Below are 26,788 nucleotides of genomic sequence, written 5' to 3' on the forward strand. Positions count from 1 at the left end.
TAATCACACCTGTGCACCTCCTTGGCAGGAACTGACAAAGTCTACGGACCGCCACATTCATTAATTTCACCATGGCTGACGACGGTCGGGGGTTTGTTCAGTGAAATGCAATAGCCATGTAGAAGTAGCAAATCCAGATCCATGTATACTATAGTCCGGCGTTGATGAGGATAGGCAATCAACCCGGAAAAAATGGAAGGGATATCCCATAAACTGAAGCATGGAAATAGTATCAAAACAAACCAGTTTATTGCATCAAATGTATCATACATGTCCATATGGTATCCACATAGTATGAATAATGAATATAGTCCGGCGTTGATGAGGATAGGCAATCAACCCGGAAAAAATGGAAGGGATATCCCATAAACTGAAGCATGGAAATAGTATCAAAACAAACCAGTTTATTGCATCATATGTATCATACATGTCCATATGGTATCCACATAGTATGAATAATTTCCATGAGAGGTTCTTTATTTTCCGCTGAAAGAAAAATAAGTTATCATCGTCAATTTCTCAAACTTCTTTTTCCATAAATTGAACATTCAGAACGATCTGTAATATGGATATGAATTAACTTTTGTAAAATGACACGCCTATTATTAAACGCTAACACCACGTGTCAATACCCATTTACATCAGGTCCGTCCAATGAAAATCTAAATCTACAGAGATCTAAATACATTTGATGAGACTTACTTCGAAACTAGGCCAAGACACAGTTCAGGTAAACCTAAAAATGCCTATGGAAGAGTTTTGCATTTTTGTGTCACGTAGACTAACAATAATTCATAAATATTATAATGTTATACACAGAAAAAAAACATTTTGGTTGTATTTCTTATGCCCGGGAAACGTCGTGAACGTTTCCACTTTTTGTAAAAGCATTGCGTCAAAGTGACAAACACAAAGAACATGCTCTGCAGCTGATCTTGCTGACTCGAATCAATAAAGCTGAGTGCAGTTTATATCTTGTGAACCATTTCCACCAGCGCCGAACGAAGTTACTGAACAACTCCTTAATGGCTATTGTTCAGAATGGAAGAACCTTCCTTATTACTTACACGCCAGGTCCAAATCCATGTCCACAAAGGCAGTGGCCGTCGTAACAGTGACGGTCTGCATGGGTCTGTCTGCACTGACAGCTGTCGCAGTCGGCACGGTCGGAACATGTGGCTGAAATATAAACGTCCCTCTTAACTTGAGCACCACAGTACAATTACAGCCCTATGATGTGTAATAGGAGAGATTCTGTCTTACGATTGGTCAGTGATTCCCGACAAACCGTTCAGTTCATGTCTAGCCACCGACGCTTCCACAAAAAAACGGACTTCAGCGAATTGGAATATTGACCTTCATTTTTGTTAAAGCCTCATTTTCTGAGTGAGAAATTCGATTTCTTTATGTCTCTAGTCTGAATGTTTCGGTTCGACTACGAGACAACACAAACAAGTAGCATTTTTTTAGTTTACTTAGAAAGTGTAATTATCACATTTCACATTTTATCACTTTCTGAAAGGCATTGTCATTATTTTGCCTTTTTGAATTGCACGTGAATAATACATTCTCGGGTGAAATTTGCCTACTGTAATTACCGAGGCTTTTATTTTGTTAATTAGCATACCTGAAAAGCAGGAGCCAGCATTAGCTGCAACCAGACAGGTGCATAGTCCATGTGAGCAGGCGAGTCTTGAGGTGCTGTCACATGTCACGTGGTTACAGTCACTGTCATCTGTGCACGGCTCGCTGTAGATCACAGCTGATATAAAGACAGAAATCGCATATCATTAAAGGTCACATGCAACCAAAACATCAAACACAATTAAAACACAGTTATCACTTGTTCATTATATACGAAATGCATTATTGATTTGTGAAACACTATACGTGTATAATCGCAAATCAAAAGTGCAATATTTTGTACTTGGGTTTACCTCGAAAGGAAGCACCAGTTATACCGAACCCAGTCAGGGCCGGTGGATGTGCACTCATGTGTAACGACGTCTTGTCGTTGGCTACTGGTTCATTTGCCGACACGCTAAGCCGGCTCTTTGTTTATGACTTATAAGCCCGATAGGTGTTAATTTCAAATTGCATGTTGTCAGTAATTGAAGTTGTGCATTGCAGACATACTAGACATTAAGTTTTCTCTGTCACAGAGTCTGCTTATCACAATCAACATGTTTTGGGTATTTTATATGGCACGAGTAGATCATTTACTTATTTATGTACTCAGCCAAGATTAGACTACTGCTCACGACCTCATACTACAGGCAGGCATACTGTTTCAAGCTCCGCGAACCAAGTCACTGCGCATTCGTTATGAGCGCAGCGAAGCATAGCTGTTGAAACCACAGCGCTGGGGAGAAATTAGTGAATCGTTTGAACTCCAATTTCGCGGGTTTTTTTCTTCAACTTTATAGCTTGAATTGGCACTTATGATGATTTGATAAGTGTATACCGAAAATTTTAAGACGCTTTGGTGAAGGATCAAAGGCGCCGACAATACGTTATCAGACTTTTTGCATTACGTCACAGTGTGTTCACGTCACTGCGCTATTCCAGTCTGCCCTCTCGTAATCGAACTTTTTTGCATTACGTCACAATGTAACCGACGTCACGATGGATGTCATCGCCACGTACAGCCTCCCACAGTAAACTACTTCGTCGCATCCCGCTTAGTGGTTTCCTGTTGCATCACACAGCTAACATCACTAGTGGAAACATTACGTTTATGTTTTCCGAAGGATAAAAGGTGTCATAGTTCGACTCATAATTTTACAGGGACACGGTAATGTTTGCAATGTTTACATTCCCAATATGCAGTCGTGGAATGTCGCATGACTAGTCAGCTTCAGCTAAATGTGCTGATATAAACTTTCGTTGTAGTAGAAATGAGACGGTCATATTGTATTGTATGGATGAAGTCACAGGTGAAATTAAAATGATCCAGAGAAGATATTTAAGCCGAATACAAACCTTCACCAAACTGTTTATCATGTGTTTTTTTAGTAACGTTTGTCTTAACGTATGGGACAGACACGTCAACAACTCAGAATCTGCAAAGTTGTGTCTCCAACATGTCTCCGTGTACATTCTACGAAGAGCGGGTCAACTATCTGTTGAAAGTGAAACAGTTTCTGAATACCGTTTGTTGTTTCAGTGCACATAACTCCTACAGAGATAGGACCCATTGTTCTTCTGACATGAATGAGGAGGACATTGTCAAGTGACTAAGAACTATCCCGGGGGTAAAGCATTTTGAAGTATATAGAAATTGGGTGCTTTAAAATCGGATTTTAGTTGTATGTACAAAGTCCTCTCCGATGCTTCCGAGGTCGTATAGTCCGAGTCGCTGGCTTGGTTGACACATCAGTCGGTTCCCAATAGCGCGGATCGGTGCTCATGCCGTTGATCACTTGAATATCTGGTCCGGACTCGATCATTTACCACCATATAGCTGGACTATTGCTGAGGGTGTCGTAAAACTATACTCACTCACTTTTCCGCGACGGAAAACACTTGGCCTCATCCAAATCCTGACCCTTGTATGAGTGAGTGAGTGAGACGGGTTTTACGCCCCTTTTAGCAATATTCCAGCAATATCTTGACTTTGCAAACTGTCAGCTCATTGCCAGACACTGATGGCTTAGGAATACATATTGTATACTGACTTTATGCCTTGGCAGTTTGTAGAGCAATCTGACTGCCTTCCGAGTATACATTGAAGTTTGAACCAGTTAATCATTTCAGTTTAACTGTAGCTATTGTTCCCTATCTATATTATTCACGTATAAATCCTAGGTATTTGTAGTATGGATGTTGTAATTTATCAGATATTTTAATAGTATGTTACAATGTTTACAGAGTTGGAAACTGACTGCTGAACTCTGTACTTTAAGGTAAACAAAGAGATAGTTGTTGACTTACAACCCAGTAGCTGTTCTGTGTTCATTGGCAACCAGCGCCTAGTCCGCTGTTACAAAATCATGCCTACTACAAAAACGTCTTATATCATTACAGCCTTGGCCTACATGTCAAGCTTTTGTTATTTATCAAGGGAGCAAGTGTATGTAACTGATAAACATCAGACGTTGGAGACAGACAGTTAACCTACTGTTCATATGTTTGTGCTTTTCTTGATGCTCATGAGGCCGAACCGTTGTGAATAGGATCCCACAACAGTCCCAGTTAGAAATGAAACCCTATTCAGCTGTTAACAAAACTACTATCCTATAGAATCACCTTCTAATTTTTGTTGGCGCACAGTCAATTGCTGTAATACCTTCATATATCAACACGAAATACATAATGCAAATGTTTTCGTTAACAAACAGTGTCATGTGGAATTAAGGAGCCTGCTGTTCAGGCTTCTTGTGACCACCCTTTGTATCATCATGGGTGACTTGGACGCTCATGAACCCCTTTGGGGTACTTTCGACACAAACAGAAATGGGAAGACAGTAGACGTTTGTATGTCTTACAACCATCTCTGTATAATTAATTATCAATAAAAAGCATATTTACATCCTAGTAAAGGAAGGTGGATTTATCGCTCACACTGCGCAGACCTTTGAATGGTTAAATGAATTTGAATTTTGGGCCGCGGTGGGCTTGCTGGGTGAGCTGTTTTGGGCGCCAGGCTAGTGAACCAACAAGCTTGAGAGGACGTGATCGAGCCCAAGCGTGATCGGGTGTAAAAATCTTAGAGCCTCCTTTGTGTGCAGATTTTTTCAGTGTTGTCACAATCCCTAGTGTACAGTACACAATACCGTGTACATAAAATAACCCATGAATCTGGTGGTATATGACCAGATGATGGCCACATGATGAATACTTGCAAACACCTAACTGAGAGTACAGCAACGTGCAGTATGCTAGGTCATTCACATTGTACTTTGCCCCGACTGCAGTCACATTTGATCTTGGCCGTGATGTTTCGCATAGTTACACCAGGGTTGGATGTCTCGATCTGACTGCTTCTTTCCAATGTTAGCCAAGCCTACTTTTAGCAAACATAACTCAAATGGACGTAAACCTTCTGAAAAGATAGCCAACAATATTTTCTTTACTCTTTTCATGAAAATAATGCCAACTCTGTCGTCAAACAAATCGGCTACGCTGTGCATATTCACCTCTTACGTGATTAACACTGAGCGTGCAGTTTGACAGGTCAGGAAGTGTTGCCCATTCGCCCGTCTTCAACAATAATAACTCGAACAATCACTGTAACACTGCTGATTTAGGTTTCATTGTTTGTGAGAGAGTCACGTCATCGATTGTATCAGCAACTTTATTTGCGTCAACTACTTGTGACGGTGTACTGTCGTCTACAGTATTATTCCACTCGCGACTAAACATAGCGCAGTCTGAAACTGCATGATATGTTAATCAAATATCCCGCGCAGATTTCGAAACTTGAATATAGAATATGGCCATTGTACAAAGTAGTGACGTCATCCAGTCACTCGAGTTTGGTCCAAATACACCACGTCCTGGTGGACAATTAGAATGAAGTAACTACTGCATACGTCCCAGTCCACCAATGGGTACCTCGAACGGATGGGAAAGCCACATTAACTTGGCGTGCCTAGTGACTGCAAGAGTTGTATCATCCCCAGGGAGTTGATAAATTACGATGTGCCGTTGAGATTGACATCCAGTCGTCGAGGGAAAAACAAAGAAGTGCTTTGAGAATCCCGTGTAGATGAGATGGACTATAGTGCTACAGATACACCCATTCCCGAACATATGGCCAGTCCACAGCCATCAGTTTGGCAGTGAGCATTTTCCGACCATTCATAAAGCAATAACCCACAGCTGAAACTTAAAATAACAGTATCACTATTTGGACAGTACAATATAAAAACAGGCCATAGATCGCCAACAACAGAAGGTAGATCACCATACTAAGGACCATGGGGACTTACTGTACCTCTGCTACCTGCATTGTCCCTAGCTGGATTTACACCATCCCATCAGCTGCTGGCGACTGTATGCAAGATTAGCCACAAATTAAGATAAAAAAAATGGAAGATCAAATTTGACTTCAACTGTTTTAGGACTTACGTGCCCTCTCAGGAGGGCAATACGTTTACGGTACTTCAACCCTTCGTGGATACAGCCACTAACAATCTTAGTTCCTAAATCAACTTCCAATCATAAAATATTTATCTATTTACAAGTCATGTAATAGGTCTAATTCTTTTAAAAACGCAATGATTAAATGGTAACTAACATTTCTACAAAGATCCTTCATAGTTCTTGATTTGAAATAGTTATCCCCTGTGATGGAATATTCAACACAGTCAAGCAAAACATGCTTGACTGTGATTCTTTTATCACAATGGATACAGAGCGGAGGATCTTCACCTTTAAGCAAGTATTCATGTGTATATCTTGTGTGGCCAATTCGACATCGTCGCGTGAGGTACAACCAATATAAGGATTTATTGCATGTAATTTGTTGATACTTACTTGAGTGTCCCAATTCTTCTGCATCATATCACGGATATAAGATCTAATGTTAACTTTATAATCAGTGTATGGAATAAAAAGTGGTGTCACAGATTTGTTGAGTGCTGCCTTGGCTGCAAGATCGGCCATTGCGTTCCCAGAAATGCCTACGTGGCTGGGTAACCAACACAAGACGATGTCGTATTGGCCAGTAGCAAGATCATTATACAATTCAATAATTTCAATTAAAAGTGGGTGTTTACAAGAAATATTTTTAATAGCCTGAAGGCAAGAAAGAAAGTCGGAATAGATTAATATATACTGTTTACATTTAGGGTGTCTTTGAATATAGTTAACAGCCGTTAATATGGCATTAGCTTCAGCTGTGAAAATAGAACTGCTATCCGGTAATGTAGAAGATATTGTTCTGGATCCAATGACAGTGGCACAAGCTACTGCACCACCGTCCTTGGACCCATCTGTAGATAAGGAGTCATAATTGCCACATTGCTATATTTAGTTTTTAATTGATTATATTCTTGTTTATATTGTAATTCATTAGTTTCTAATTTTTTAAATGCAGTTAATGTTAAGTCAACCTGTGGCCTAACCAACTGCCAAGGAGGAGAAGAAAGAAGACGGAAAGGAGCTATATTATCCAGCTCAATGGCGGCGGCAGAAATAAATGGTTTTATTCTTAAACCAAGAGGCGGAACAAGAGAAGATTGTTATTGTACATGCAGCGTTTGACTCATTCGAATGTAGCTTTGTTATATACTGTAAAGCTAATTTTATACGGTGCTGTTCAAGAGATGGTTCATCAGCCTCGACGTACAGACTGTCAGCAGGTAAAGTTCGAAAGGAGCCAAGACAAAGTCTTAGACCTTGATGATGGACAGAATGTAATAGTTTTAAGTTGCTTTTGCAGGCTCCACCAGAGACAATTGAGCCATAATCAAGCTTCCAACGAACAAGTGATCTATATAGGTGTAGGAGGGTAGCTTGATCACCTCCCCATTTTCAATTAGAAACTTTTAATAAATCGAGTGCCTTCAGGCATTTAGTTTTTAGAGATTTGATATGTGGAAGAAAGGTTAAATGGGAGTCGAAAATCAGACCTTAGAACTTGGCCTTCTTAACAACTTTGATAGGAGTGCCATTTAAAAACAGTTGTGATTCTTTATGTGAGTTGTATTCTCTACAGAAATGGATACAATTAGTTTTCGACTTCTGTATGAAAACTGACATGTATGTTCCAAATCCACGGAGATGTTTTCACTGTCAGAAGTTTGGCCATGGGCAGAACACTTGTACAAATCATGCTTCTTCTTCACGATAAACTGTATATCTTGATACTAAAACGTGTGACAGCCAAAATACTGCCTTGTGGAACACCCTGATCCTGATTGTAATGATCAGACAGGGCAGAACCCACGCGGACTTGAAATTGTCTGTTATTTAAAATGTTGGCTGTGAATTCAGGCAAACGACCTCGCAAGAAAAAGTCATGTAAATCTCTTAAAATGCCATATTTCCATATGCTTTTTCGAGATCAAAAATGATAGACGCAGCATGTTGTTTATTAATTAGTGCGTTTATCACATACGATTCCAAACACACTATGTGATCGATCGTACTTCTGTTTTTACGGAAACCACATTGTATATCTGTTATAAGGTTATTTGTTTCCAAGTACCAAACAAGTCGATTATTTATCATGCTTTCCATGGTTTTGCAAACACAGCTAGTTAATGAAATCGGACGATAATTGGATGGATCCCCATGATCACGTCCAGGTTTGGCTGTTGGTTCTACTATAGCGTCACGCCATAGTACCTGAAGTCCAAATATCATCAAAAAGTATATAAGAGCGTCTCTATACAGGACTCTGGTAAGTGCTTCAGGAGTTGATGTAGCAATGTCATGGGCTTGATCAAGAGCAGTATGGAGTTCATGAATAGAAAATGTTTCATTGTAATCTTCACCATTATCCGAAATAAAATTGATAGTTCTTTTTTCTTGTTGTCTTTGATACTGCTGGAATTTAGGTACATAATTAGAGGAGGAAGAGTGTCTAGCGAGGGTTTCACCCAGTTTATTTGCAATATCTGATTTATCAGTATGCAATTGATATCCATGTTTCAGATGATGGACACTAGATTTAGTACCTTTACCTTTAATTTTCTGGACCATGTTTCAAACCTTGGACATGGGTGGCCGAGAATTTGTTTTTTGAAACATAATTTTGCCAATATTGGCGTTTGTTCTGTTTAAAAGTACGCCGCGCTTTAGCATTTAAAATTTAAAATTTATTTAAATTATGCATCATAGGATGGCGACGGAAATAATGTTCTGGGTTTTTTTTCTTGCCTTCCTAGCTTGTTTGCAGTCATCGTTGAACCATGTGGAATGTGGTATACACTCATCAGCTATGGAAGATTCCGTTGAAAGCTACGACAGCTTAATAAAAACAAAATTCAAATATTAAAGTTAAAACAAGTTAAAGTTATAGGAGCAATGTCAGGCTCTTACATTGTTCGAGGAATGTATCCATCAATATCCACAAAAACGAGATATATATAATTCATCTGCAGATTTACCAATATACGAAATGTATCGTTTCAGGTTTTTCCCATTGCTGTATAATCTCATTGGTCACCCAAGATAGCACACCTGGCAACTAACTGCATAATGTGCGTCATTTAGTTAGCCAATAATGAGCAATCAATGTAGTGACGGTTAATCCTTTGAAAGAAGGGTGTTGTTTTTACATAGACACAGACACGACAGAGTGTATTCAATATAGATTAGTAAATGTACATACATAAACACCAGCTTTTGATAAATCCCCATTGAAATCCGTATAAAAGTAATGAATCAATCAGCGTGTTATCATCATCATCATCATCATCTTTATCAACGCCTCATAACTATTAATGCAATGTCTCACACGCAAGCACAGCAAAACTAGATTGCCCTATAAACGCCGATCCAGCATCAACTGAACTCTGTGTCTCTTGCTCACGTGCCAGCGCAATAGCGCTCATACAATATAAACACTGAGCCGGTGTATTATATACATGTTTTTTTTCCTCTCCCACCTCTATCCTATCTATACCATAACTTCACATTTCCATATCAGTACACCAACTCTCTTCTCAGTGTATATACTCATGCTGTCTTATCGATGTAATAAGCATCTAATCTCCTACAGTGGAGGAAATAAAGTAATCTAAGGGTAATCTAAGTGGCGTTACCACTAATTATACCTGTTATAAATTCATTATCTGATCATCAAGTGAATGATGACAAATCACGTGTAGGTTTATACCACCCAACACTGAATACAACCTAGCAACACCAAGTGATTTTGACAAAATCGTCTATGAAAACAAGGGTTGTAACTCGAAAACTAGGCAAAGCAGGAGACAAAACTAAATGATAGTAGATTGTGAGAACATAGAGCTTCCATATTGCACAACAGCTGTCGCGGTTTCAGGGTTGTACAAACCTGTAAACGAAATAGTTTACCCCCTGAAATGTAGATGAATTCTGCATGACCCTCATATCTATACCTAAAATTACGTGATTGGTTGAAATTTCGTTTGAGGCTGAGAATTGTGCACCGTTGACAAAAAGGTCGATTTAAGTAAATCAAAGGTGGAAATGAGTAGTTCCGGGGTTTCATTTATACCGATGTCAGCAAGTGATTTTGCATTTGTACCCTATTAGAGTATATGTGATCTTTAATAACTGTGATGTGCAAGTTGCTTTTACTGTCCTTCGTTGACAGATTGTTACAATTTACATGTATTCTGGTGGATTTACAACTTATTTTGGTCACGATATGGCTGTAATATTGCCAGTGTGACTTTAAATGTTAACGCACTCATTCACTAACAAGTTGTAGTTTATACTGCCATGTTTAAAATATAAATATCTATGTGCAAAACACATTCAAAATTTATCTAACTATTCTGTTTCCTTTAAAATTCAATTATATAACAATGATTAACATCATAAAGAAAGATCTTTTACAGTTTCCACATTGAAATATTTATCCCGTGTGATGGAGTGAGTGAGTGAGTTTAGTTTTACTCCGCACTCAGCAGTATTCCAGCTATATGGCGGCGGTCTGTAACTAATCGAGCCTGGACCAGACAATCCAGTGATCAATAACATGAGCATCGATCAACGATGACATGTGTCAACCAAGTCAGTGAGCCTGACCACTCGATCCCGTTAGTCGCCTCTTAAGCATAGTCGCCTTTTGTGGCAAACATGGGTTGGTGAAGGCCTGTTCCACCAAGGGACCTTCATGGGTCCGTGTGATGGATAAAGTAGAGATTACAAATGCTTCAGACCATCGGACAACTTGAGAGAGACGACGGGCAATGCACGAAACTGGCTTCTTTCAGTGACGCTGAAAGTATTTCATTATTATCCCTCTGAATTTTATCAAGCTGTTTCAAGAGAGTAATGACAACGAAGATGTCTCAAATAACCGTGGAATCCAGTTTTGGTACTGTGTAATAACCTATTTATAATTTCCTAAAAACGGCTTAGTTATGTCATGCAAAGCCATATTAAAACAAAGAGTCGATCAGTCCATTGGGCCACAGGGAGTGTAAACAGCATTACTTTTGCCCCTTATTGGGCGCAACTGTTGCTATATTATGTAGAGAAATGCAAGTTTGTATGTTGTATGTCATATATGCGATTTATTGTCTAGCGGTGGATCTGATACGGAGAGACCCGGAAGAGCCATGGGGTATATTCAACAGGTGTAAGTAGGTAACGCCTTAATTCCATAGGTAGTAATTCCATAAGTAGAAGTCAGTTTCAACACAAGCTAGTCATTCGTGCAAACAGGTTTATTTAACGTGTGTACTTGTGTGTATCCACATGATGTGGAAACTTTCCATGGGAGTTTCTCCATCTCTACTTCCCTCTGAAAGTTAACAAGAAGAGATGAGTAACATTTCTAAACTTGGTTCATCAGAAATTGAAAATATTCAGTAGGACCTGTAAAATACTCAGACTCTGAATCTGTTCACCAACTTCTGTGGCTCCCAACTGTGGAAGTCACGATGAACAACTTATGCTAATGGCTGATGAACATTTCACATTGTTTCCATACACAAAGTCACCAACCTCCTTCTGCCGCAAGGTGCTTAGTGATCTATTCATTTGACCTTCATATTTTTGTTTTGATAGAATCAGCTTGTGGACGACGCTTTGGCTTAGTGGTGATGAGGCGTCTAACTATGAGAGCCTGGGTTCGCGTTAGACTCAGTCAAACAAAATCACTACATCTGTAAATATTGGCACTTCGATGCGAGAGTTTAATCGCAAATATAATATGTGTTACATTTGGTCACTTATAAAGGGCATGTTAAGATACATTCATGCTCCACATCCTTCATACACAGGTGATCCGTCAATAATGGTTCTTGGTATACTTACTCACACGTCTGGTCCACCAGGTCAACTTGCAACATGTCCACAAGTGCAGAGGCCCTCGAAGCAGTGAAGTTCTCTATGGGTGTCTCTGCATTCACAGCTGTCGCATACTTCGCGGTCGGAACACAGAGCTGAAATATGAACGTCCCTCTTAATCACCACAGTACATATGCACCTCTCAGTGGTGTGATTTAGATAGCTTCTGTCGAATTCTTGTTCAGTGAATCTTTACAATTATCCAGTTGTATAACTTCATGTCAGCACCAAAAAGGACGAACTTTGGGATAGTGATATTTTTAAATAGCTCTTTTTGTGTGCTGGTTTGGTGCCTCACGCTGAGATTACTGGATGGAATCGCAGATACGACTTAACATTAAAACAATCCAAAATATATACTACAAGCAATAAGTATGGGAACGCCGTAAAATGTTGTAGTCATATATAAGCTTAAACGGCGTGATGTCGTTTATATTCTAAGGTAAACACAACTTTCTGAGTGCTTAATGGGCACTTTAAACGGCACGTTAATGCAGTGAAGCAACCGTTTCTATATACATTGAGACAGAGTGAAATGAACCATTTTCAAAAGCAGCGAAACACAAAGATGCTGAAACACGCCAGTACCATGTTTGATTCAAGCGCCCAAAGACAGCAGTCTAGTGCTTCTGGAAGACAGACTCCCTACATTTATTTTCATCGACCATTCACGTCCTTTGAAGGCAGGACGCAGTTTCGACTGGAGCCAGACATGTACATACTCCATAAGAGCAGGCAGCCTTTGAGAATCTTTCGTCTCTTGTCACAGTGTCACAGGTCAGGTGAGTACAGTTACGATGAGCACTGCAGGGTACATCACTGTAGATCACAGCTGATACAAGGAAAGAAGTATCATATTAACATATTAGCAATGATCCTCTGTCGAGTATGTGAGTCAGACCTTTTAACAACAGTTTTTTTTCTGTTACACAAGTGGATGAATGAGCGTGTATGTGAAGTCGGACTGAAGAGCGTCTTTTGGACTTCTTTCTTGTTCTTACACTGAGCCATTGAAGAGCATGGAGTGTTTCAATCGACAGTGCATTTGTTCAAAATATGCACCCCGTTAACTCAGTTTAGACAGATGGCTAGATAAGGTTCCCGTAAGAGTGACATGGATACGTGATTAGGTTCCTTTAGGAATGAAATGGGTACATGATTGGAATCCTTTAAGGATGAGGCGGGTACATGAGTGGGTTTCCGCAAGAGTGAGATCGGTTCGTGATTGGGTTACCGTTAGTGCGAGATGGGTACATGATTGAGTTTTTGTAAGAGTGAGATGGGTACACAGCTGGGCTCTTGTAAGCTTCAGATGGGTACATAATTTGGTTCTCTTTTGAGGGAGGTGGATACGGGATTGGGTTCTTGTGAGTGTGAGGTGGTATTGTCAGTAGTTTCACGTAAAGCTGAGGTGGCTTCGCAGCCTATACACCAAGTACATGAAATTTGCATCAAGAGCGATTTGTAAAATATTTGTCTAACAGTTGATCATACTGGGACACACATGGTAAGCAAGTTCTTAACAAAAGATAGGGATCGCATGTCCACTTGCTGAGAACAGACAAATTGGTGTATAAGTTTCATAATTGTAGTATGATCATTGAATTTTGTGAACTGGTTTAACTGGTTCGGGCTCTCTGTCAGTACTGAATCAGGCGGTATGTTGGTCCTATCAGACATCCTTTCCTCACACATGTGCACAGACAGTTACGTCTGACGTGGTGCAGGCTCCATGGAAAAGGTACTTTGAGGATATGGTGTGCAGTTATCCAGATCTAAACGTTACTGTCAGCATTCTTAGGCGTTGATGTATGGAAAACAAAGCTTGACCTCACTTTTTATCACCTAATGCAGAGCATCGCCATCACAATGTTTCCGTCACACACACACACACACACACACACACACACACACACACACACACACACACACACACACGAGGAATGACACGTGTCATCCGTGCGAATGGCGCAACTCTGACAAGTGCAGCAGTTAGATTGGTCTCATGATGACTGAACTTTTCGATACGTTTTTGTATATTCCTCAAAATTGAAAAAAAATCGTTACTACAGTTCAATTATCAGGATTGGGTGAAATCAAAATATGTTAGTTACAGTTATTATTTATGTATTTGAAATTTAGTTTTCAAAGCATATTTAACAACATGGATGGTTCATTTTCTATAAGATCCGGCACCCGTGGCGAGCCACCTCCTCGTGGTGGGTGCTGGGTAACGCAAAGAGCTCGCCGACACCCCCGTAGTGGACCCGGGGGGATATTTTGTCCACCAACCCGTTTGCCGTGGGTTGCGGCCCGTGTCGGTGGAGGAAGGGATCCTGGTGGTTGAGGGCAATAGGTCCCTGCAACTGTGTTCCTGTTGCCTAATACACCACTTTGGCCCTGACTTCACCTAGACGGGAGGTTGAATAGGCCCGATTCAACCAATCGGCTGGTCATGCCAAGCCCTGAGCATTGTCATTGTTTTTGCTCAAATGTGACTTTTTCAAATGTTTGTAAATGGGCCTTTGTCATATAGCTTGTAGACCAGTAATATCTATTGATATATTGATGCCACATTAACCAAACTGTTATTACCTAGAGTCTAATGCCCAGAAGGCGATGGCTCATGGGTCAATCTGGTGGATTTATTGATCTTGAATTGATACTTCTGCTGGAGTATATCATCCCAGTATCCTTGGTGCTGTCAGTAGGAAACCCACTGGCATATAGCATTGTCTTTATGATACTCCGTGGTGGGTGGGGAGCTGGGATGATGAAGTTCTATGACTTTACCATGATACCCCCAAAACAACTCAAACGTACTTTAGAGGATAGTTCATCTTCTGATGATGACACAGTCTCCAAAGGCAAATCTGACCATTGGTCTCGTTATTTAGTGATTTCTTCTTCAGATGATGGTCCGTTGAAACTGAATCCGTTTGCCCTGTCAAAAGCGATTTATGGCATTGCTGGTGACGTTGTGTCAATGAAAAAGATGCGATCTGGTCTTATATTACTTGAATGCAAATCAGCGTTTCAGTCATCTACACTCTTAGCTGTTAAGCATCTCGTGTCCGTACCTGTTACTGTGTCTCCACACAAAACTCTCAACAGTTCTAAAGGCATTGTCAGAGACCGAGAACGTTGTCTGCTAGACATGTCTGAAGATGAGATAGCGTTTGAACTAAAAGACCAGGGTGTAACAGGTGTAAAACGTTTTACAAGTCGGCAAAATGGTCAGATTGTAAACTTAAACACGTATCTGCTCAACTTTTCTGTTCCTGTTCCACCGTCATCCATCAAAGCAGGGTACTGCAATATCAATGTTGATAAGTACATACCGAACCCGCTTCGGTGTTACTCATGTCAAAAGTTTGGTCATGGTGCTAAATCTTGTACCAACAGCAAGAAATGTCATCGCTGTGGAGAACTTGCTCATGACACGTTAGATTGTCCAAACAACCCTAAATGCGTTAATTGCTCTGGCGATCATGCTGCCTCATCAAAATCTTGCCCTGTCTGGCAACAACAACATCAGATAGTGAAACTTAAACATGAAAGAAACATTACTTTCACAGAGGCTAAACGTTTGGTTGCACATGACAACACTCCAGTTGCAACTGTGTCATACTCTGCAGCTGTTACCCGTCAACGTACTAAGACTGTTAAATCAGTTGAATGCCAGACTGAAATCACTTGGGTGAATACTGAGACTTATTCTACGTGTGAAATGCAAACTGTTGCTTCCACGCAAACAGCATCACAATCCCGTCCACAATCTCGTTCACCATCACCTGTTATCGTGAATGCTAGCAAGACAGTGAACTATTCAAAAAAGTCAGATCGGGTTCCAAAGAGTCAACGGAATCCGGTACAAATATTTAATAAATATCAACTTCTGGAAGATATGGATGTCACTCCTCACCACCGTGTGCGCCAAAAAAGTCATTCGCCACGGTCCAGGAACAGATCGCCCGTGTTACCACCTAATGTAACATGAATAATACACTTATCCAGTGGAACTGCAGAGGCCTTAGGACCAACTTAAATGAAATACAATTATTAGTACAAGATTTTCAACCATCAGTTTTCTGTCTCCAGGAAACATATCTTAAGCAGACTGATAAATTTGACTTACGTCAGTACAGCTCTCACCATTCCTTTTCTCCTCCGGGTGACAAAGCCACTGGAGGCTCCTCTATCTTGGTGAGGCAGGGTATAATACACAGCCCTGTTGATCTCACTACTAACCTTCAAGCTGTTGCAGTTCGGATTTCGTTACACATTGCGTTTACTTTATGCTCTTTGTATATCCCTCCATCTTCAAACCTCCAGAAATCTGACCTTCAAGCTCTGTATGATCAGCTTCCTCATCCCTGCATACTCATGGGTGATTTGAATGGACATAATCCTTTATGGGGGAGTAATGTTATCAATACCAAGGGTAAAATAATAGAAGATTTTATTTCTGACAACAGTCTCTGCATATTTAATGATGGTACACACACATATTTACACCCTGCTACAGGTAGCTATTCTGCCTTGGACGTTACACTCACAGATGCAGATCTTCTGAATGAATTTTCATGGTCAGTTCATGATGATTTATGTGGAAGTGACCATTTCCCAACACTTCTCTCAGTCAATAACCAATCTGATGTTCCACCCTCATCAAGGTGGAATTTTTCAAAGGCTGACTGGTCTAAATTCACATCATTGTGTACTGAGAAACTCAAACATGAAACGTTCCAGAATATTGCTGACCCCATTCAATTGTTTTCAGATACACTGCATGCTATAGCTACCGAAACAATTCCTAAGTCCTCTGTGCATCCACACATTCGTAAGCCATGGTTTGATGGCGATTGCAAACAGGTTAGGAAAAACAGGAAGAAGGCGGAAAAATATTTTCGCAAACATCCAACTGTACATAATTTGAATAATGTTACAGTAACCAGAGCTAAAGCTCGACGTACATTCAAGCAAAATAAACGGAAGTAATGGAGAGCCTATGTCTCCAAGATTAACTCCCGCACACCTGTATCAAAGGTGTGGAATATGGTACAAAGGATCAAGGGCAAGGGTTCCAAAACAAGCGTTAAACACCTTAAAGACGGAGATCACATTTTGGAAGATGCTTCAGATATTGCAAACAAACTTGGTGAAACATTAGCTAAACATTCGTCTTCATCAAACTATCTTACTGAATTCCAGAGGTACCAGAAGTTAGAAGAAAAGAAAATCATTAATTTCAACTCTGACAATGGTGAAGACTACAACGAAGTATTTTCCTTACATGAACTACAAACTGCTCTAGTGCAAGCTCATGATACAGCAACAGGGGCTGATGATATTCACTATCAGCTCTTGAAGCATTTGCCTGATTCATGTCTTGAGGTACTTTTAGACATATTTGATGAAATTTGGACTTCAGGAACATTCCCTCCCTCTTGGCGGAATGCTATTGTGGTTCCTATACTTAAGCCTGGTAAAGACCATTCAGATGCATCTAATTATCGACCTATATCATTAACTAGCTGCGTTTGCAAGACTATGGAACGAATGGTAAATAATCGTTTAGTGTGGTATTTGGAGACCAATAATCTGATTTCTAACATCCAGTGTGGTTTCCGTAAAAACAGAAGCACTATTGACCATTTGGTTCGATTGGAATCTTTCATTAAGAATTCTATTGTTAATAACCAGCATGCTGTATCTATATTTTTTGACCTTGAAAAGGCTTATGATACTACATGGAAACATGGTATTTTAAAAGATTTACATGAATTTGGTTTACGAGGTCGTTTGCCTCATTTCATATCACAGTTTTTAACGGGCAGACAGTTTCAAGTCCGAGTAGGGTCTACCCTCTCTGATCATTACCAACAGGACCAGGGTGTTCCACAAGGCAGTATTTTGTCTGTGACTTTATTTAGTATTAAAATAAATAGTCATTCAAAGGTTTTAACAGATTCAATCAATGGTTCTCTTTTCGTGGATGACTTTAATATTTCTTGTCGTGGCAAAAACATGCGAACCATTGAGAGACAGTTACAAATCTGTCTCAACAAAATTCATAAATGGTGCCTTGAGAACGGGTTTAAATTTTCTCAATCTAAAACAAACTGCATTCACTTCTGCAGAAAATACAAACCTCATAAAGACCCTGACTTATTTTTAAATGGTGCAGCCATAAAAGTTGTCAAGGAAGCTAAGTTCCTTGGTCTCATCTTTGACTCACACTTAACCTTTCTGCCACATATTAAATACCTAAAAACCAAATGCCTGAAGGCGCTCGATTTGTTGAAAGTCGTTTCAAATACAAAGTGGGGAGGAGACCAAACAACCCTCCTACATTTATACAGGTCACTCATCAGATCTAAACTGGATTACGGCTCCATTGTCTATGGTGGAACCTGTAAAAGTAACCTCAAAATACTTGATTCTATCCATCACCAAGGTCTAAGACTTTGTCTTGGATCATTCCGAACTTCTCCTGTTGACAGTCTATACGTTGAAGCAGACGAACCTTCTCTTGGCCACCGTCGTATTAAATTATCTTTACAGTATCTCACTAAACTGTGTTCAAATAAGTCCAATCCTGCATATAACTGTGTCTTCAATCCCCTGTATGGGGATTTGTACAATAAGATGTCTTCTCTTGTTCCGACTCTTGGACTGAGAGTTAAACCTTTTCTTTCTGCTGCTGGCATTGAGCTGGATAATCAATCCTTCTCGCTTGTTTTCTTCTCCCCCTTGGCAACTGGTTAGACCACAAGTTGACCTTACATTAAGTAAATATAAAAAATCAGAAACTAATGACTTACAATACAAACAGGAATATAATCAATTAAAAAGTAAGTATAGTACATATAAATCCTTATTTACAGATGGGTCCAAGGACGGTGGTGCAGTTGCTTGTGCTACTGTCATTGGATCCAGAACAATATCTTCTAGATTACCAAATAGCAGTTCCATTTTTACAGCAGAAGCACATGCCATATTAACAGCCCTAAACTATATTAAAAAACACTCTAAATATAAACAATATATCATTTATTCAGACTCTCTTTCATGCCTCCAGGCTATTAAAAATGCATCTTCTCAGCATCCACTTTTAGCTGACATTGTTGAATTGTATAATCGTGCTGCCAAGGTAGCACTCAACAAATCTGTGACACCACTTCTCATACCCTATTCTGATTATAAGGCTGTCATAAGATCATATATCCGTGATCTAATGCAAAAGAAGTGGGACACCCAAGTAGGTATCAATAAATTACATGGAATAAAGCCCTATATCGGTTATACCCACTTGGGTTGTCAGTCCAGATTTGAAGAGGTTGTTATACGACGATGTCGCATTGGCCATACGCGATATACTCACGAACACTTGTTAAAAGGTGAGGATCCTACGTTTTGTATCCCTTGTGATGAGAGAATCACTGTTAAGCATATCCTGCTTGATTGTGTTGATTTTGCCATCACAAGGGATAAATATTTCAATGAGAAAACTGTAAAGGATCTTTTTTATAACGTTAATCATCATTTAATACTTGAATTTTTAAAGGAAATAGAATTGCTACATAAATTCTGAATATGTTTTGTACATAGATAATATATCTTTTATGCATGGTATTGTAAATTAGCAACTGCGATCGTTAGTGGCTGTGCCCTCGAGGGAGGTTGAAGTAGCGTAAAATTATTGTCCTCCCAAGAGGGTACGTAAGTCCCAAAAACTTTCAAAGTCGATTTTGCTCAACCATACTTTTTAGTCGTAGTGTGTTTGTTGTTTTAAATTCTGGCTAAATCGCCCTATCATCGCCAGTGTCTGAAGCGCTGGTGTAAATCCAGCCAGGGTCCATGCAGGTAGCAAAGGTACTGTAAGTCCCCATGGACCCTGGCATGGTGATCTACCTTCAGCTGCTGGTGATGTGTATAGCCCGTGTTTTATCTTGTCTTGTCCAAATAGTTCTATCAGTTTACCGTTCCACACTAGTTTTATCCGTAGCTGTGATATTCTAGTTGTTTTACTGTCCTTTGACGACAGTTTTTTATAGTATGCACATTTCCCATTTCAATTTCCAATCTGTTCTCGTCACGATATGGCTGAAATATTGCCGATGTGACGTTAAATATTAACTCACTCACTCACTCTATAAGATCCGGCTTGAGTGAGTGAGTGAGTGAGTTAATATTTAACGTCACATCGGCAATATCTCAGCCATATCGTCACGAGAACATTCAACAATGAAAAAGATCATATGTACATTATAAAACCTGTCGACAAAGGACAGTAAACAACTAGAATATCACAATTTGAATTAAAACTAGCATGGAAATTTAAAACTAATATCACTATTTAGACAATACAATATAAAAACAGACTATGGATCGCCAACAACAGAAGGTAGATCACCACACTAGGGACCATGGGGACTTACAGTACCTTTGCTACCTACATGGACCTCAGTTGGATGTACACCATCCCTTCAGCTGCTGACGATTGTACGGAAAGTTAGCCAAAATTAAAATAGCAAAAGTACTGGTAGATTTAAATTTACTGTGAATGTTTTTAGACTATCGTACCCTCTCAGGAAAACATTACTTTTACAATACTTCAACCCCCTTTAAGGGTACAGCCACCAACAATTCAAGTTACTAATCCAAACTACCAATCATTAAAATACATCTATTTACACAACATGATATTCATAATTCAACCAAAAAAATCAATTTCTTTTTAAAAACCAATAATTAAATGAGAATTAAAAAGATCCTTAATTGTTTTAACTGTAAAATACTTATCCCTTGTGATGGTGAATTCAACACAGTCAAGCAGGATATGCTTGACTGTGACTCTCTCATCACAAGGGATACAAAACGGAGGATCCTCACCTTTTATCAGGTGCGCATGAGTATATCTAGTATGGCCAATACGACATCGTCTTAACATAACCTCTTCAAATCTGGACTGACAGCCCAAGTAGGTGTAATCAATATACGGTTTTATTTCATGTAATTTATTTATACCTACTTGTGTGTCCCACTTCTTCTGCATTAGATCACGGATGTAAGATCCATATATATAATCAGAGTATAGAATAAGAAGTGGTGCAACAGATTAGTTGAGTGCTGCCTTGGCAGCAAGATCGGCCATTGCGTTACCGGAAATGCCTACGTGGCTGGGTAACCAACAGAAGACGATGTCGTATTGGCCAGTAGCAAGATTATTATACATTTCAATAATTTCAATTAAAAGGGGATGTTTAATAATATATTTAATAGCCTGAAGAAAGAGAGTCTGAATAGAGTATATATTGTTTACATTTAGGTTGTCTTTGAGCTGTTAATATGGCGTTTGCTTCTGTAGTAAAAATAGAGATGTTGTTCTGGATGTTACAAGCTACTGCACCACCGTCCCTGGATCCATCTGTAAAAAAGGATTTGTAGTTGCTATATTTAGTTTTTAATTGATGATATTCTTGTTTATATTGTAATTCATTAGTTTCTGATTTTTAAGAGAAGTTAAGGTTAGGTCGACTTGTGACCTAACCAATTGCCAAGGAGGAGAAGAAAGGAGACGGGAGGGAGCTTTGTTTTCCAGCTCAATGTCGGCCGAAGAAAGAAAGGGTTTCACTCTGTGCCCTAAACGTGGAGCAAGAGAAGATTTCTTGTCATAGAAATCTTCATAAAGTGGATTGAACACACAGTTATATGGAGGATTAGATTCATTAGAATATAATTTAGTAATGTATTGTAAGGATAATTTTATACGATGTTGTGTAAGAGATGGTTCATCGGCTTCAACGTAAAGACTGTCAATAGGTGAAGTTCGGAAAGATCCAAGACAAGGTCTTAAACCTAGGTGGTGTACAAAATCAAGAAGTTTAAGGTTTGCTTATGCAGGCTCCACCGTATACGATGGAGCCGTAATCAAGTTTCGAACGGACCAATGATCGATAGAGTTGTAGGAGGGTAGCTTGGTCCCCTCCGCACTTACAATTAGAAATGACTTTCAACGGTCAAGAGCCTTCAGGCATTTAGCTTTAAGGGATTTGATATGGGGGAGAAACGTTAAATGCGAGTCAAAAATCAATCCCAAGAACTTGGCCTCTTTTACAACTTTAATAACAGTGCCATTTAGAAACAGTTCAGGGTCTTTATGTGGTTTATATCGTCTACAGAAATGTATACAATTAATTTTTGATTTAGAAAATCTGAAACCGTTCTCAAGACACCATTTATTAATTTTGTTTAAACACAACTGCAGTTGCCTCTCAATAGTATGCATATTTTTACCAAGAAATATTAAAATCATCCACAAAAAGTCATCCGTCAATCGAATCATTCAAAACTTTGGATAAACTGTTGATTTTAATGCTAAATAAAGTAACAGACAAAATGCTTCCTTGTGGAACACCTTGATCCTGATTATAATGATCCGACAGGGTAGAACCCACTCGGACTTGAAATTGCCTGTCATTTAAAAAGTTGGATATAAATTGAGGCAATGGACCTTGCAATCCAAAGTCATGTTACAGTGAATCTTTTAAAATGCCGTGTTTCCATGTAGTGTCATATGCTTTTTCTAAATCAAAAAAGATAGACACTGCATGTTGTTTATTAATTATAGCGTTTTTGACAAAAGATTCTAAACGCTCTAAGTGATCAATGGTACTTCTGTTTTTACGAAAGCCACACTGAATATCTGTTATGAGGTTATTGGTTTCTAAGTACCAAATTAGTCTATTGTTTATCATGCGTTCCATGGTTTTGCAAAGGCAGCTTGCGAGAGAAATTGGGCGATAATTTGAAGGATCGGTATGGTCACGTCCAGGTTTAGGTATTGGGACTACTATAGCATCTCGCCATGATGACGGAAATTTCCCCGACGTCCAAATATCATCAAAAATGTTTAAAGGGTTTCTAAACAGGATTCCGGTAAGTGCTTCAGAAGTTGATAATGTATGTTATCAGCTGCTGTAGCGGTATCGTGGGCCTGGTCAAGAGCTGTATGGAGCTCATGAATTGAAAATACCTCGTTATAATCTTCCCCGTTATCTGAAGTGAAAAGATTTCTTTTCTTGTTGTTGTTGATACCTGTGGTACATAATTTGTGGAAGAAGAGTGTTGTGCCAGTGTTTCACCAAGTTTATTAGCAATATCAGATTTATTAGTTAATAACTGTTCTCCGTCTTTGAGATGTTGAGTGCTAGATCTACAGCCCTTACCTTTGATTTTCTGGATCATACGTATTCCATACCTTAGAAATCGGCGTACGTGAATTCATTTTAGATACATAGTTTTGATTGAGACCCAGTGCGTGACTGCGAAAATGATTTATGATCAGAAGAAGACTTTGATGTTCCAGGAAGTGATTCCTCAGTCTGTGTATAGAAGCTGTGGGAGTCGCAATATAGACCCAAGTCAAGGTAGTTTGGCAGCTTGTGAATGATTTTGTTATTTTAGAGCTGCGCACAGATGATGTGTTTGCCACTGTAGCATAACTTTCTGTAAGGTCAGATCTCTTCACCAGTTATTTTGTCTCAGAAAAAAGAGAAGTTTTGGGTAAACTTTATACTGTTTATTGCCATTTGCTCTTTCAAGATTGGACACTGTTTCGATGCAGATGAATGGTCGCCTGAGCAGTTGGTTAAAATCACCGTCACAATCTTCTGTTGTGTGTGTCTTCTCACCAAAGTGAGCACACACAACAGACAATGAGCAGGTATTTACACTGTGCCCATATTTTTGGTATTTAAAACACCCGAGTGGGTTGGGGATGTAGGTTTCAACTTGGATGTTGCAGTAACCTGCCTTCACTGATTTAGGAACATTTGGCGATGAAAAAGAAAACAGATAGCTCTTTGTTTGGATGGTTTCATTGTTTTTTCGGGTTGAAAAGCGCTTTACATATAGCACACCTTGATCTTTCATCTCTGATGCTATGTCAAGTTCGGACATATCAGCAAACAATCGATCACGATCTCTGACGATACCTTTACTCGTGTTCATGGTCTTGAGAGCAGAGACAGTGACCGGAATGCCCACAAAAGATTCAATATTCATCAGATTGGTTGCTTGTTGTTTCTTTCCGCACTCAACTAGTAGCGCACCTGAACGTAAGCGTCTAACGTTCTTAACGTCCCCAGTAATACCTTGAATACCCTTAGATACTACGAAAGGGTTCAGCTTTAATGGTGTCTTGTCCGGAGTCTCAATAACGAGGAAACGTGGCCAATACTCAATCGACAGAGACGGTCTGTGGTCAGTATCAACAGGAGTGGACGTGTTTTTTTGCTTTTTGTTGTTTTTTTGTTTTTGTTTTTGTTTTGTTTTGTTTTGGGTTTTTTTTGGGTTTTTTTTGCGGGGGTGCATTTCATAAGCCATGGTTGATGTCATATAGTTCATCATCCGAGCTCCCCACCCACCACGGAGTATCACAAGGACAATGCTAAAGCAAGCGGGCCTCCAGCTTGCAGCACCAAGGATACCCGGATGATATACTCCAGCAGAAGAATTAAAAGATTAATAATTCCACCAGATTGGCCCATGAGCCACCGCCTTCTGGGCATAGGACTTGTAAAATTTGTAAAATTGAAATGCCGAAGGTCCAAAAATATACCAAGACCTAATAATACACAAATAACAATTTTCAAAATTTCGTGCAACATTACATATAGTAATGCTCAGGGCTTGGCGTGATCAGCCGATTGGTTGAACCGGGCCCATTCAACCACCCGTCTAGGTGAAGTTAGGGCCGAAGTGGTGTGTTGAGCATTAGGAACACTGGTCCTGCTCCCATGCCCTCAACACCGACACAGGGCCGCAACCCACGGCAAACGGGTTGGTGGACCAAATATGCCCCCGAGTCCACGACGGGGGTGAACGACCCACCACGAGGAAGATCCTGGTTGACTGGAAAAGGAGCAATTCGGGTGAATGTTGAATGTTTTGTTAAACATCAGATCACATCTAATGTGCTAGTTAACTGTAATAATAAGTGAATGCTGCTACTCACCAACAACTGTGCTGACAATGACGAGAAACAGTGTAACTTTCATGTCTGATGGTGGGACGAAGTGCTTTCAGAGTAGTGTATCCATACGGTTCATCCTCCTAAATACTTGTGTTCGTGAACCAACCCCAATCACGTGAGCCAGAGTCACGTGTGATGCACAGCACTTGCTGGTCCAGGGCAACGCAATGTTGTTGAACGCGTTCATCCATGAAACCTCGCGACAGGTAATTGGCACAGTCTGTCTGGACTGTTAGTTACATTCTAATTTGGGAAGAATTAAAGGTCACATGCAACGTAAAACACAACTTTGCAGATTCTGGTACCTTTCGGTATGCACTTACCGAAACAAATCATAAAAAATGCCAATTCAACCAATTAAAGTTTAAAAAAGCCCGCGAAATCGGAGTTCAAACGTTTCACTAAATTCCCCCCAGCGCAGGGGGGAAACTGGATTCAACAGCTGTGCGCAGTGAATAGGTTCGCGGAGCTTGAAGCAGTATGCATGCCCAGCGTCTGAGGTCATGAGCAGTAGTGTAATCTTGGTTGTGTACACGAACAAGTAAATAATCTACTCGTTACGTAAAAAAATTGTTGATGGTTGATGATGTGGTAAGCAGTCTCTGCCACAGAGAAAGCTCAGTGTCTGGTTTATTGACACCTATATATCTGTCTGCCTGTCTGCTAAAGACAACATGCAATACACAGCTTCAATCATTGACCACGTGCAATTTGAACTTAACACCTATCAGACTATACGACATAAACAAAATAAGTTGATTTATGACTCGTGCACCCGAGTCCCATGTCTGCCACATTATGTAATTAGGCTGGTGTGATACACATGACATGTTTTTATGTCTGTGGGTTGCAAACAAACTACATTCATTTTTTTCGGATGAGTGGATCTGACGGAAAGTGGTGCAAACTCTTGTCAGTTTCAAGTCCTGCCTTGTACTTGGACGAATGACAGATTCCAGCCACGCAGTAGTTTACCATCTCTACTGACATAATTTTTGATTGGATCGAGCGAAAATTCAGACATGTATTTTCCAAACTCAACATCTCTATATACATTCTTCATGGATAACGACTTCTTTTAGTGTATATGATTTTGTTTGACAAAAATATATGAATCCACACTGAAACGACGCATCAAGTACACAAAAAGAAGTTTTTATCCATAAAGAATCTTACTTTTTTGTGACTGGCTATACTTCTAAAATGCCCATCAAACAGATTATCTTTCTGTATACACAATGAACCCTCAGCATATCAGCAAATGAAACAGCCAATCGGAAGCCGTCGTTACACTTGAGTGCATATCCACCCGCTATGACTGGGTTCGGTCTCCCGAGGGCTTCGTTTCGGGGGAAGTAAGCCCAAGTGCAAAATATTGCACTTTTGAATCGCGATTGTACGCTTATAATTTTGTTTATTTGTATTTTTAAAAGCAGCAATGTATATTATATGTCATGAATAAGTGATAAATGTGTTTTAATTATGTTTGATTTTCTGGTTGCATGTGACCTTTAAGCGTTTCTGATTCTCGGATGAATAATACGGCACCCTTGACGAGCAACGTCCTCGTGGTGGGTGAAGGGTAACACCAACAGCGCTTCACGATGATCCGGGGTCATACAAGTCCACAGCACCCCATTGCTGGTCGTCATAGATGCAAATTGCTAGTACTGGTTCGCATTATAATCATGGGTAAATGCAGCAGTTGGAACAGTGAAACAAACGCACATGCGGTGTGTGATGAGCGTTAACTTAAGCCCCATTTAAACGACGAAGTTTTGTACGTGT

General features: G+C 39.7%; 1 protein-coding gene across 1 annotated transcript; it reads right to left on the minus strand.

Moving 5' to 3' along the window:
* Positions 1–442: 442 nt before the first annotated feature.
* On the minus strand, positions 443–25,091 carry LOC137294558 (uncharacterized). The gene is made up of 4 exons (XM_067825603.1): positions 24,983–25,091; positions 1,628–1,762; positions 1,068–1,179; positions 443–486 (listed from the first exon to the last, which is right to left on the minus strand). The coding sequence occupies exons 1-4, from the start codon at positions 25,023–25,025 to the stop codon at positions 477–479; spliced, it is 300 nt and encodes a 99-aa protein (XP_067681704.1). The 5' UTR covers positions 25,026–25,091; the 3' UTR covers positions 443–476.
* Between the last annotated feature and the right edge of the window lie 1,697 nt (positions 25,092–26,788).

The sequence above is a fragment of the Haliotis asinina genome, chromosome 8, assembly GCF_037392515.1.
Source record: "Haliotis asinina isolate JCU_RB_2024 chromosome 8, JCU_Hal_asi_v2, whole genome shotgun sequence".
Classification (NCBI taxonomy): Eukaryota; Metazoa; Mollusca; class Gastropoda; order Lepetellida; family Haliotidae; genus Haliotis; species Haliotis asinina.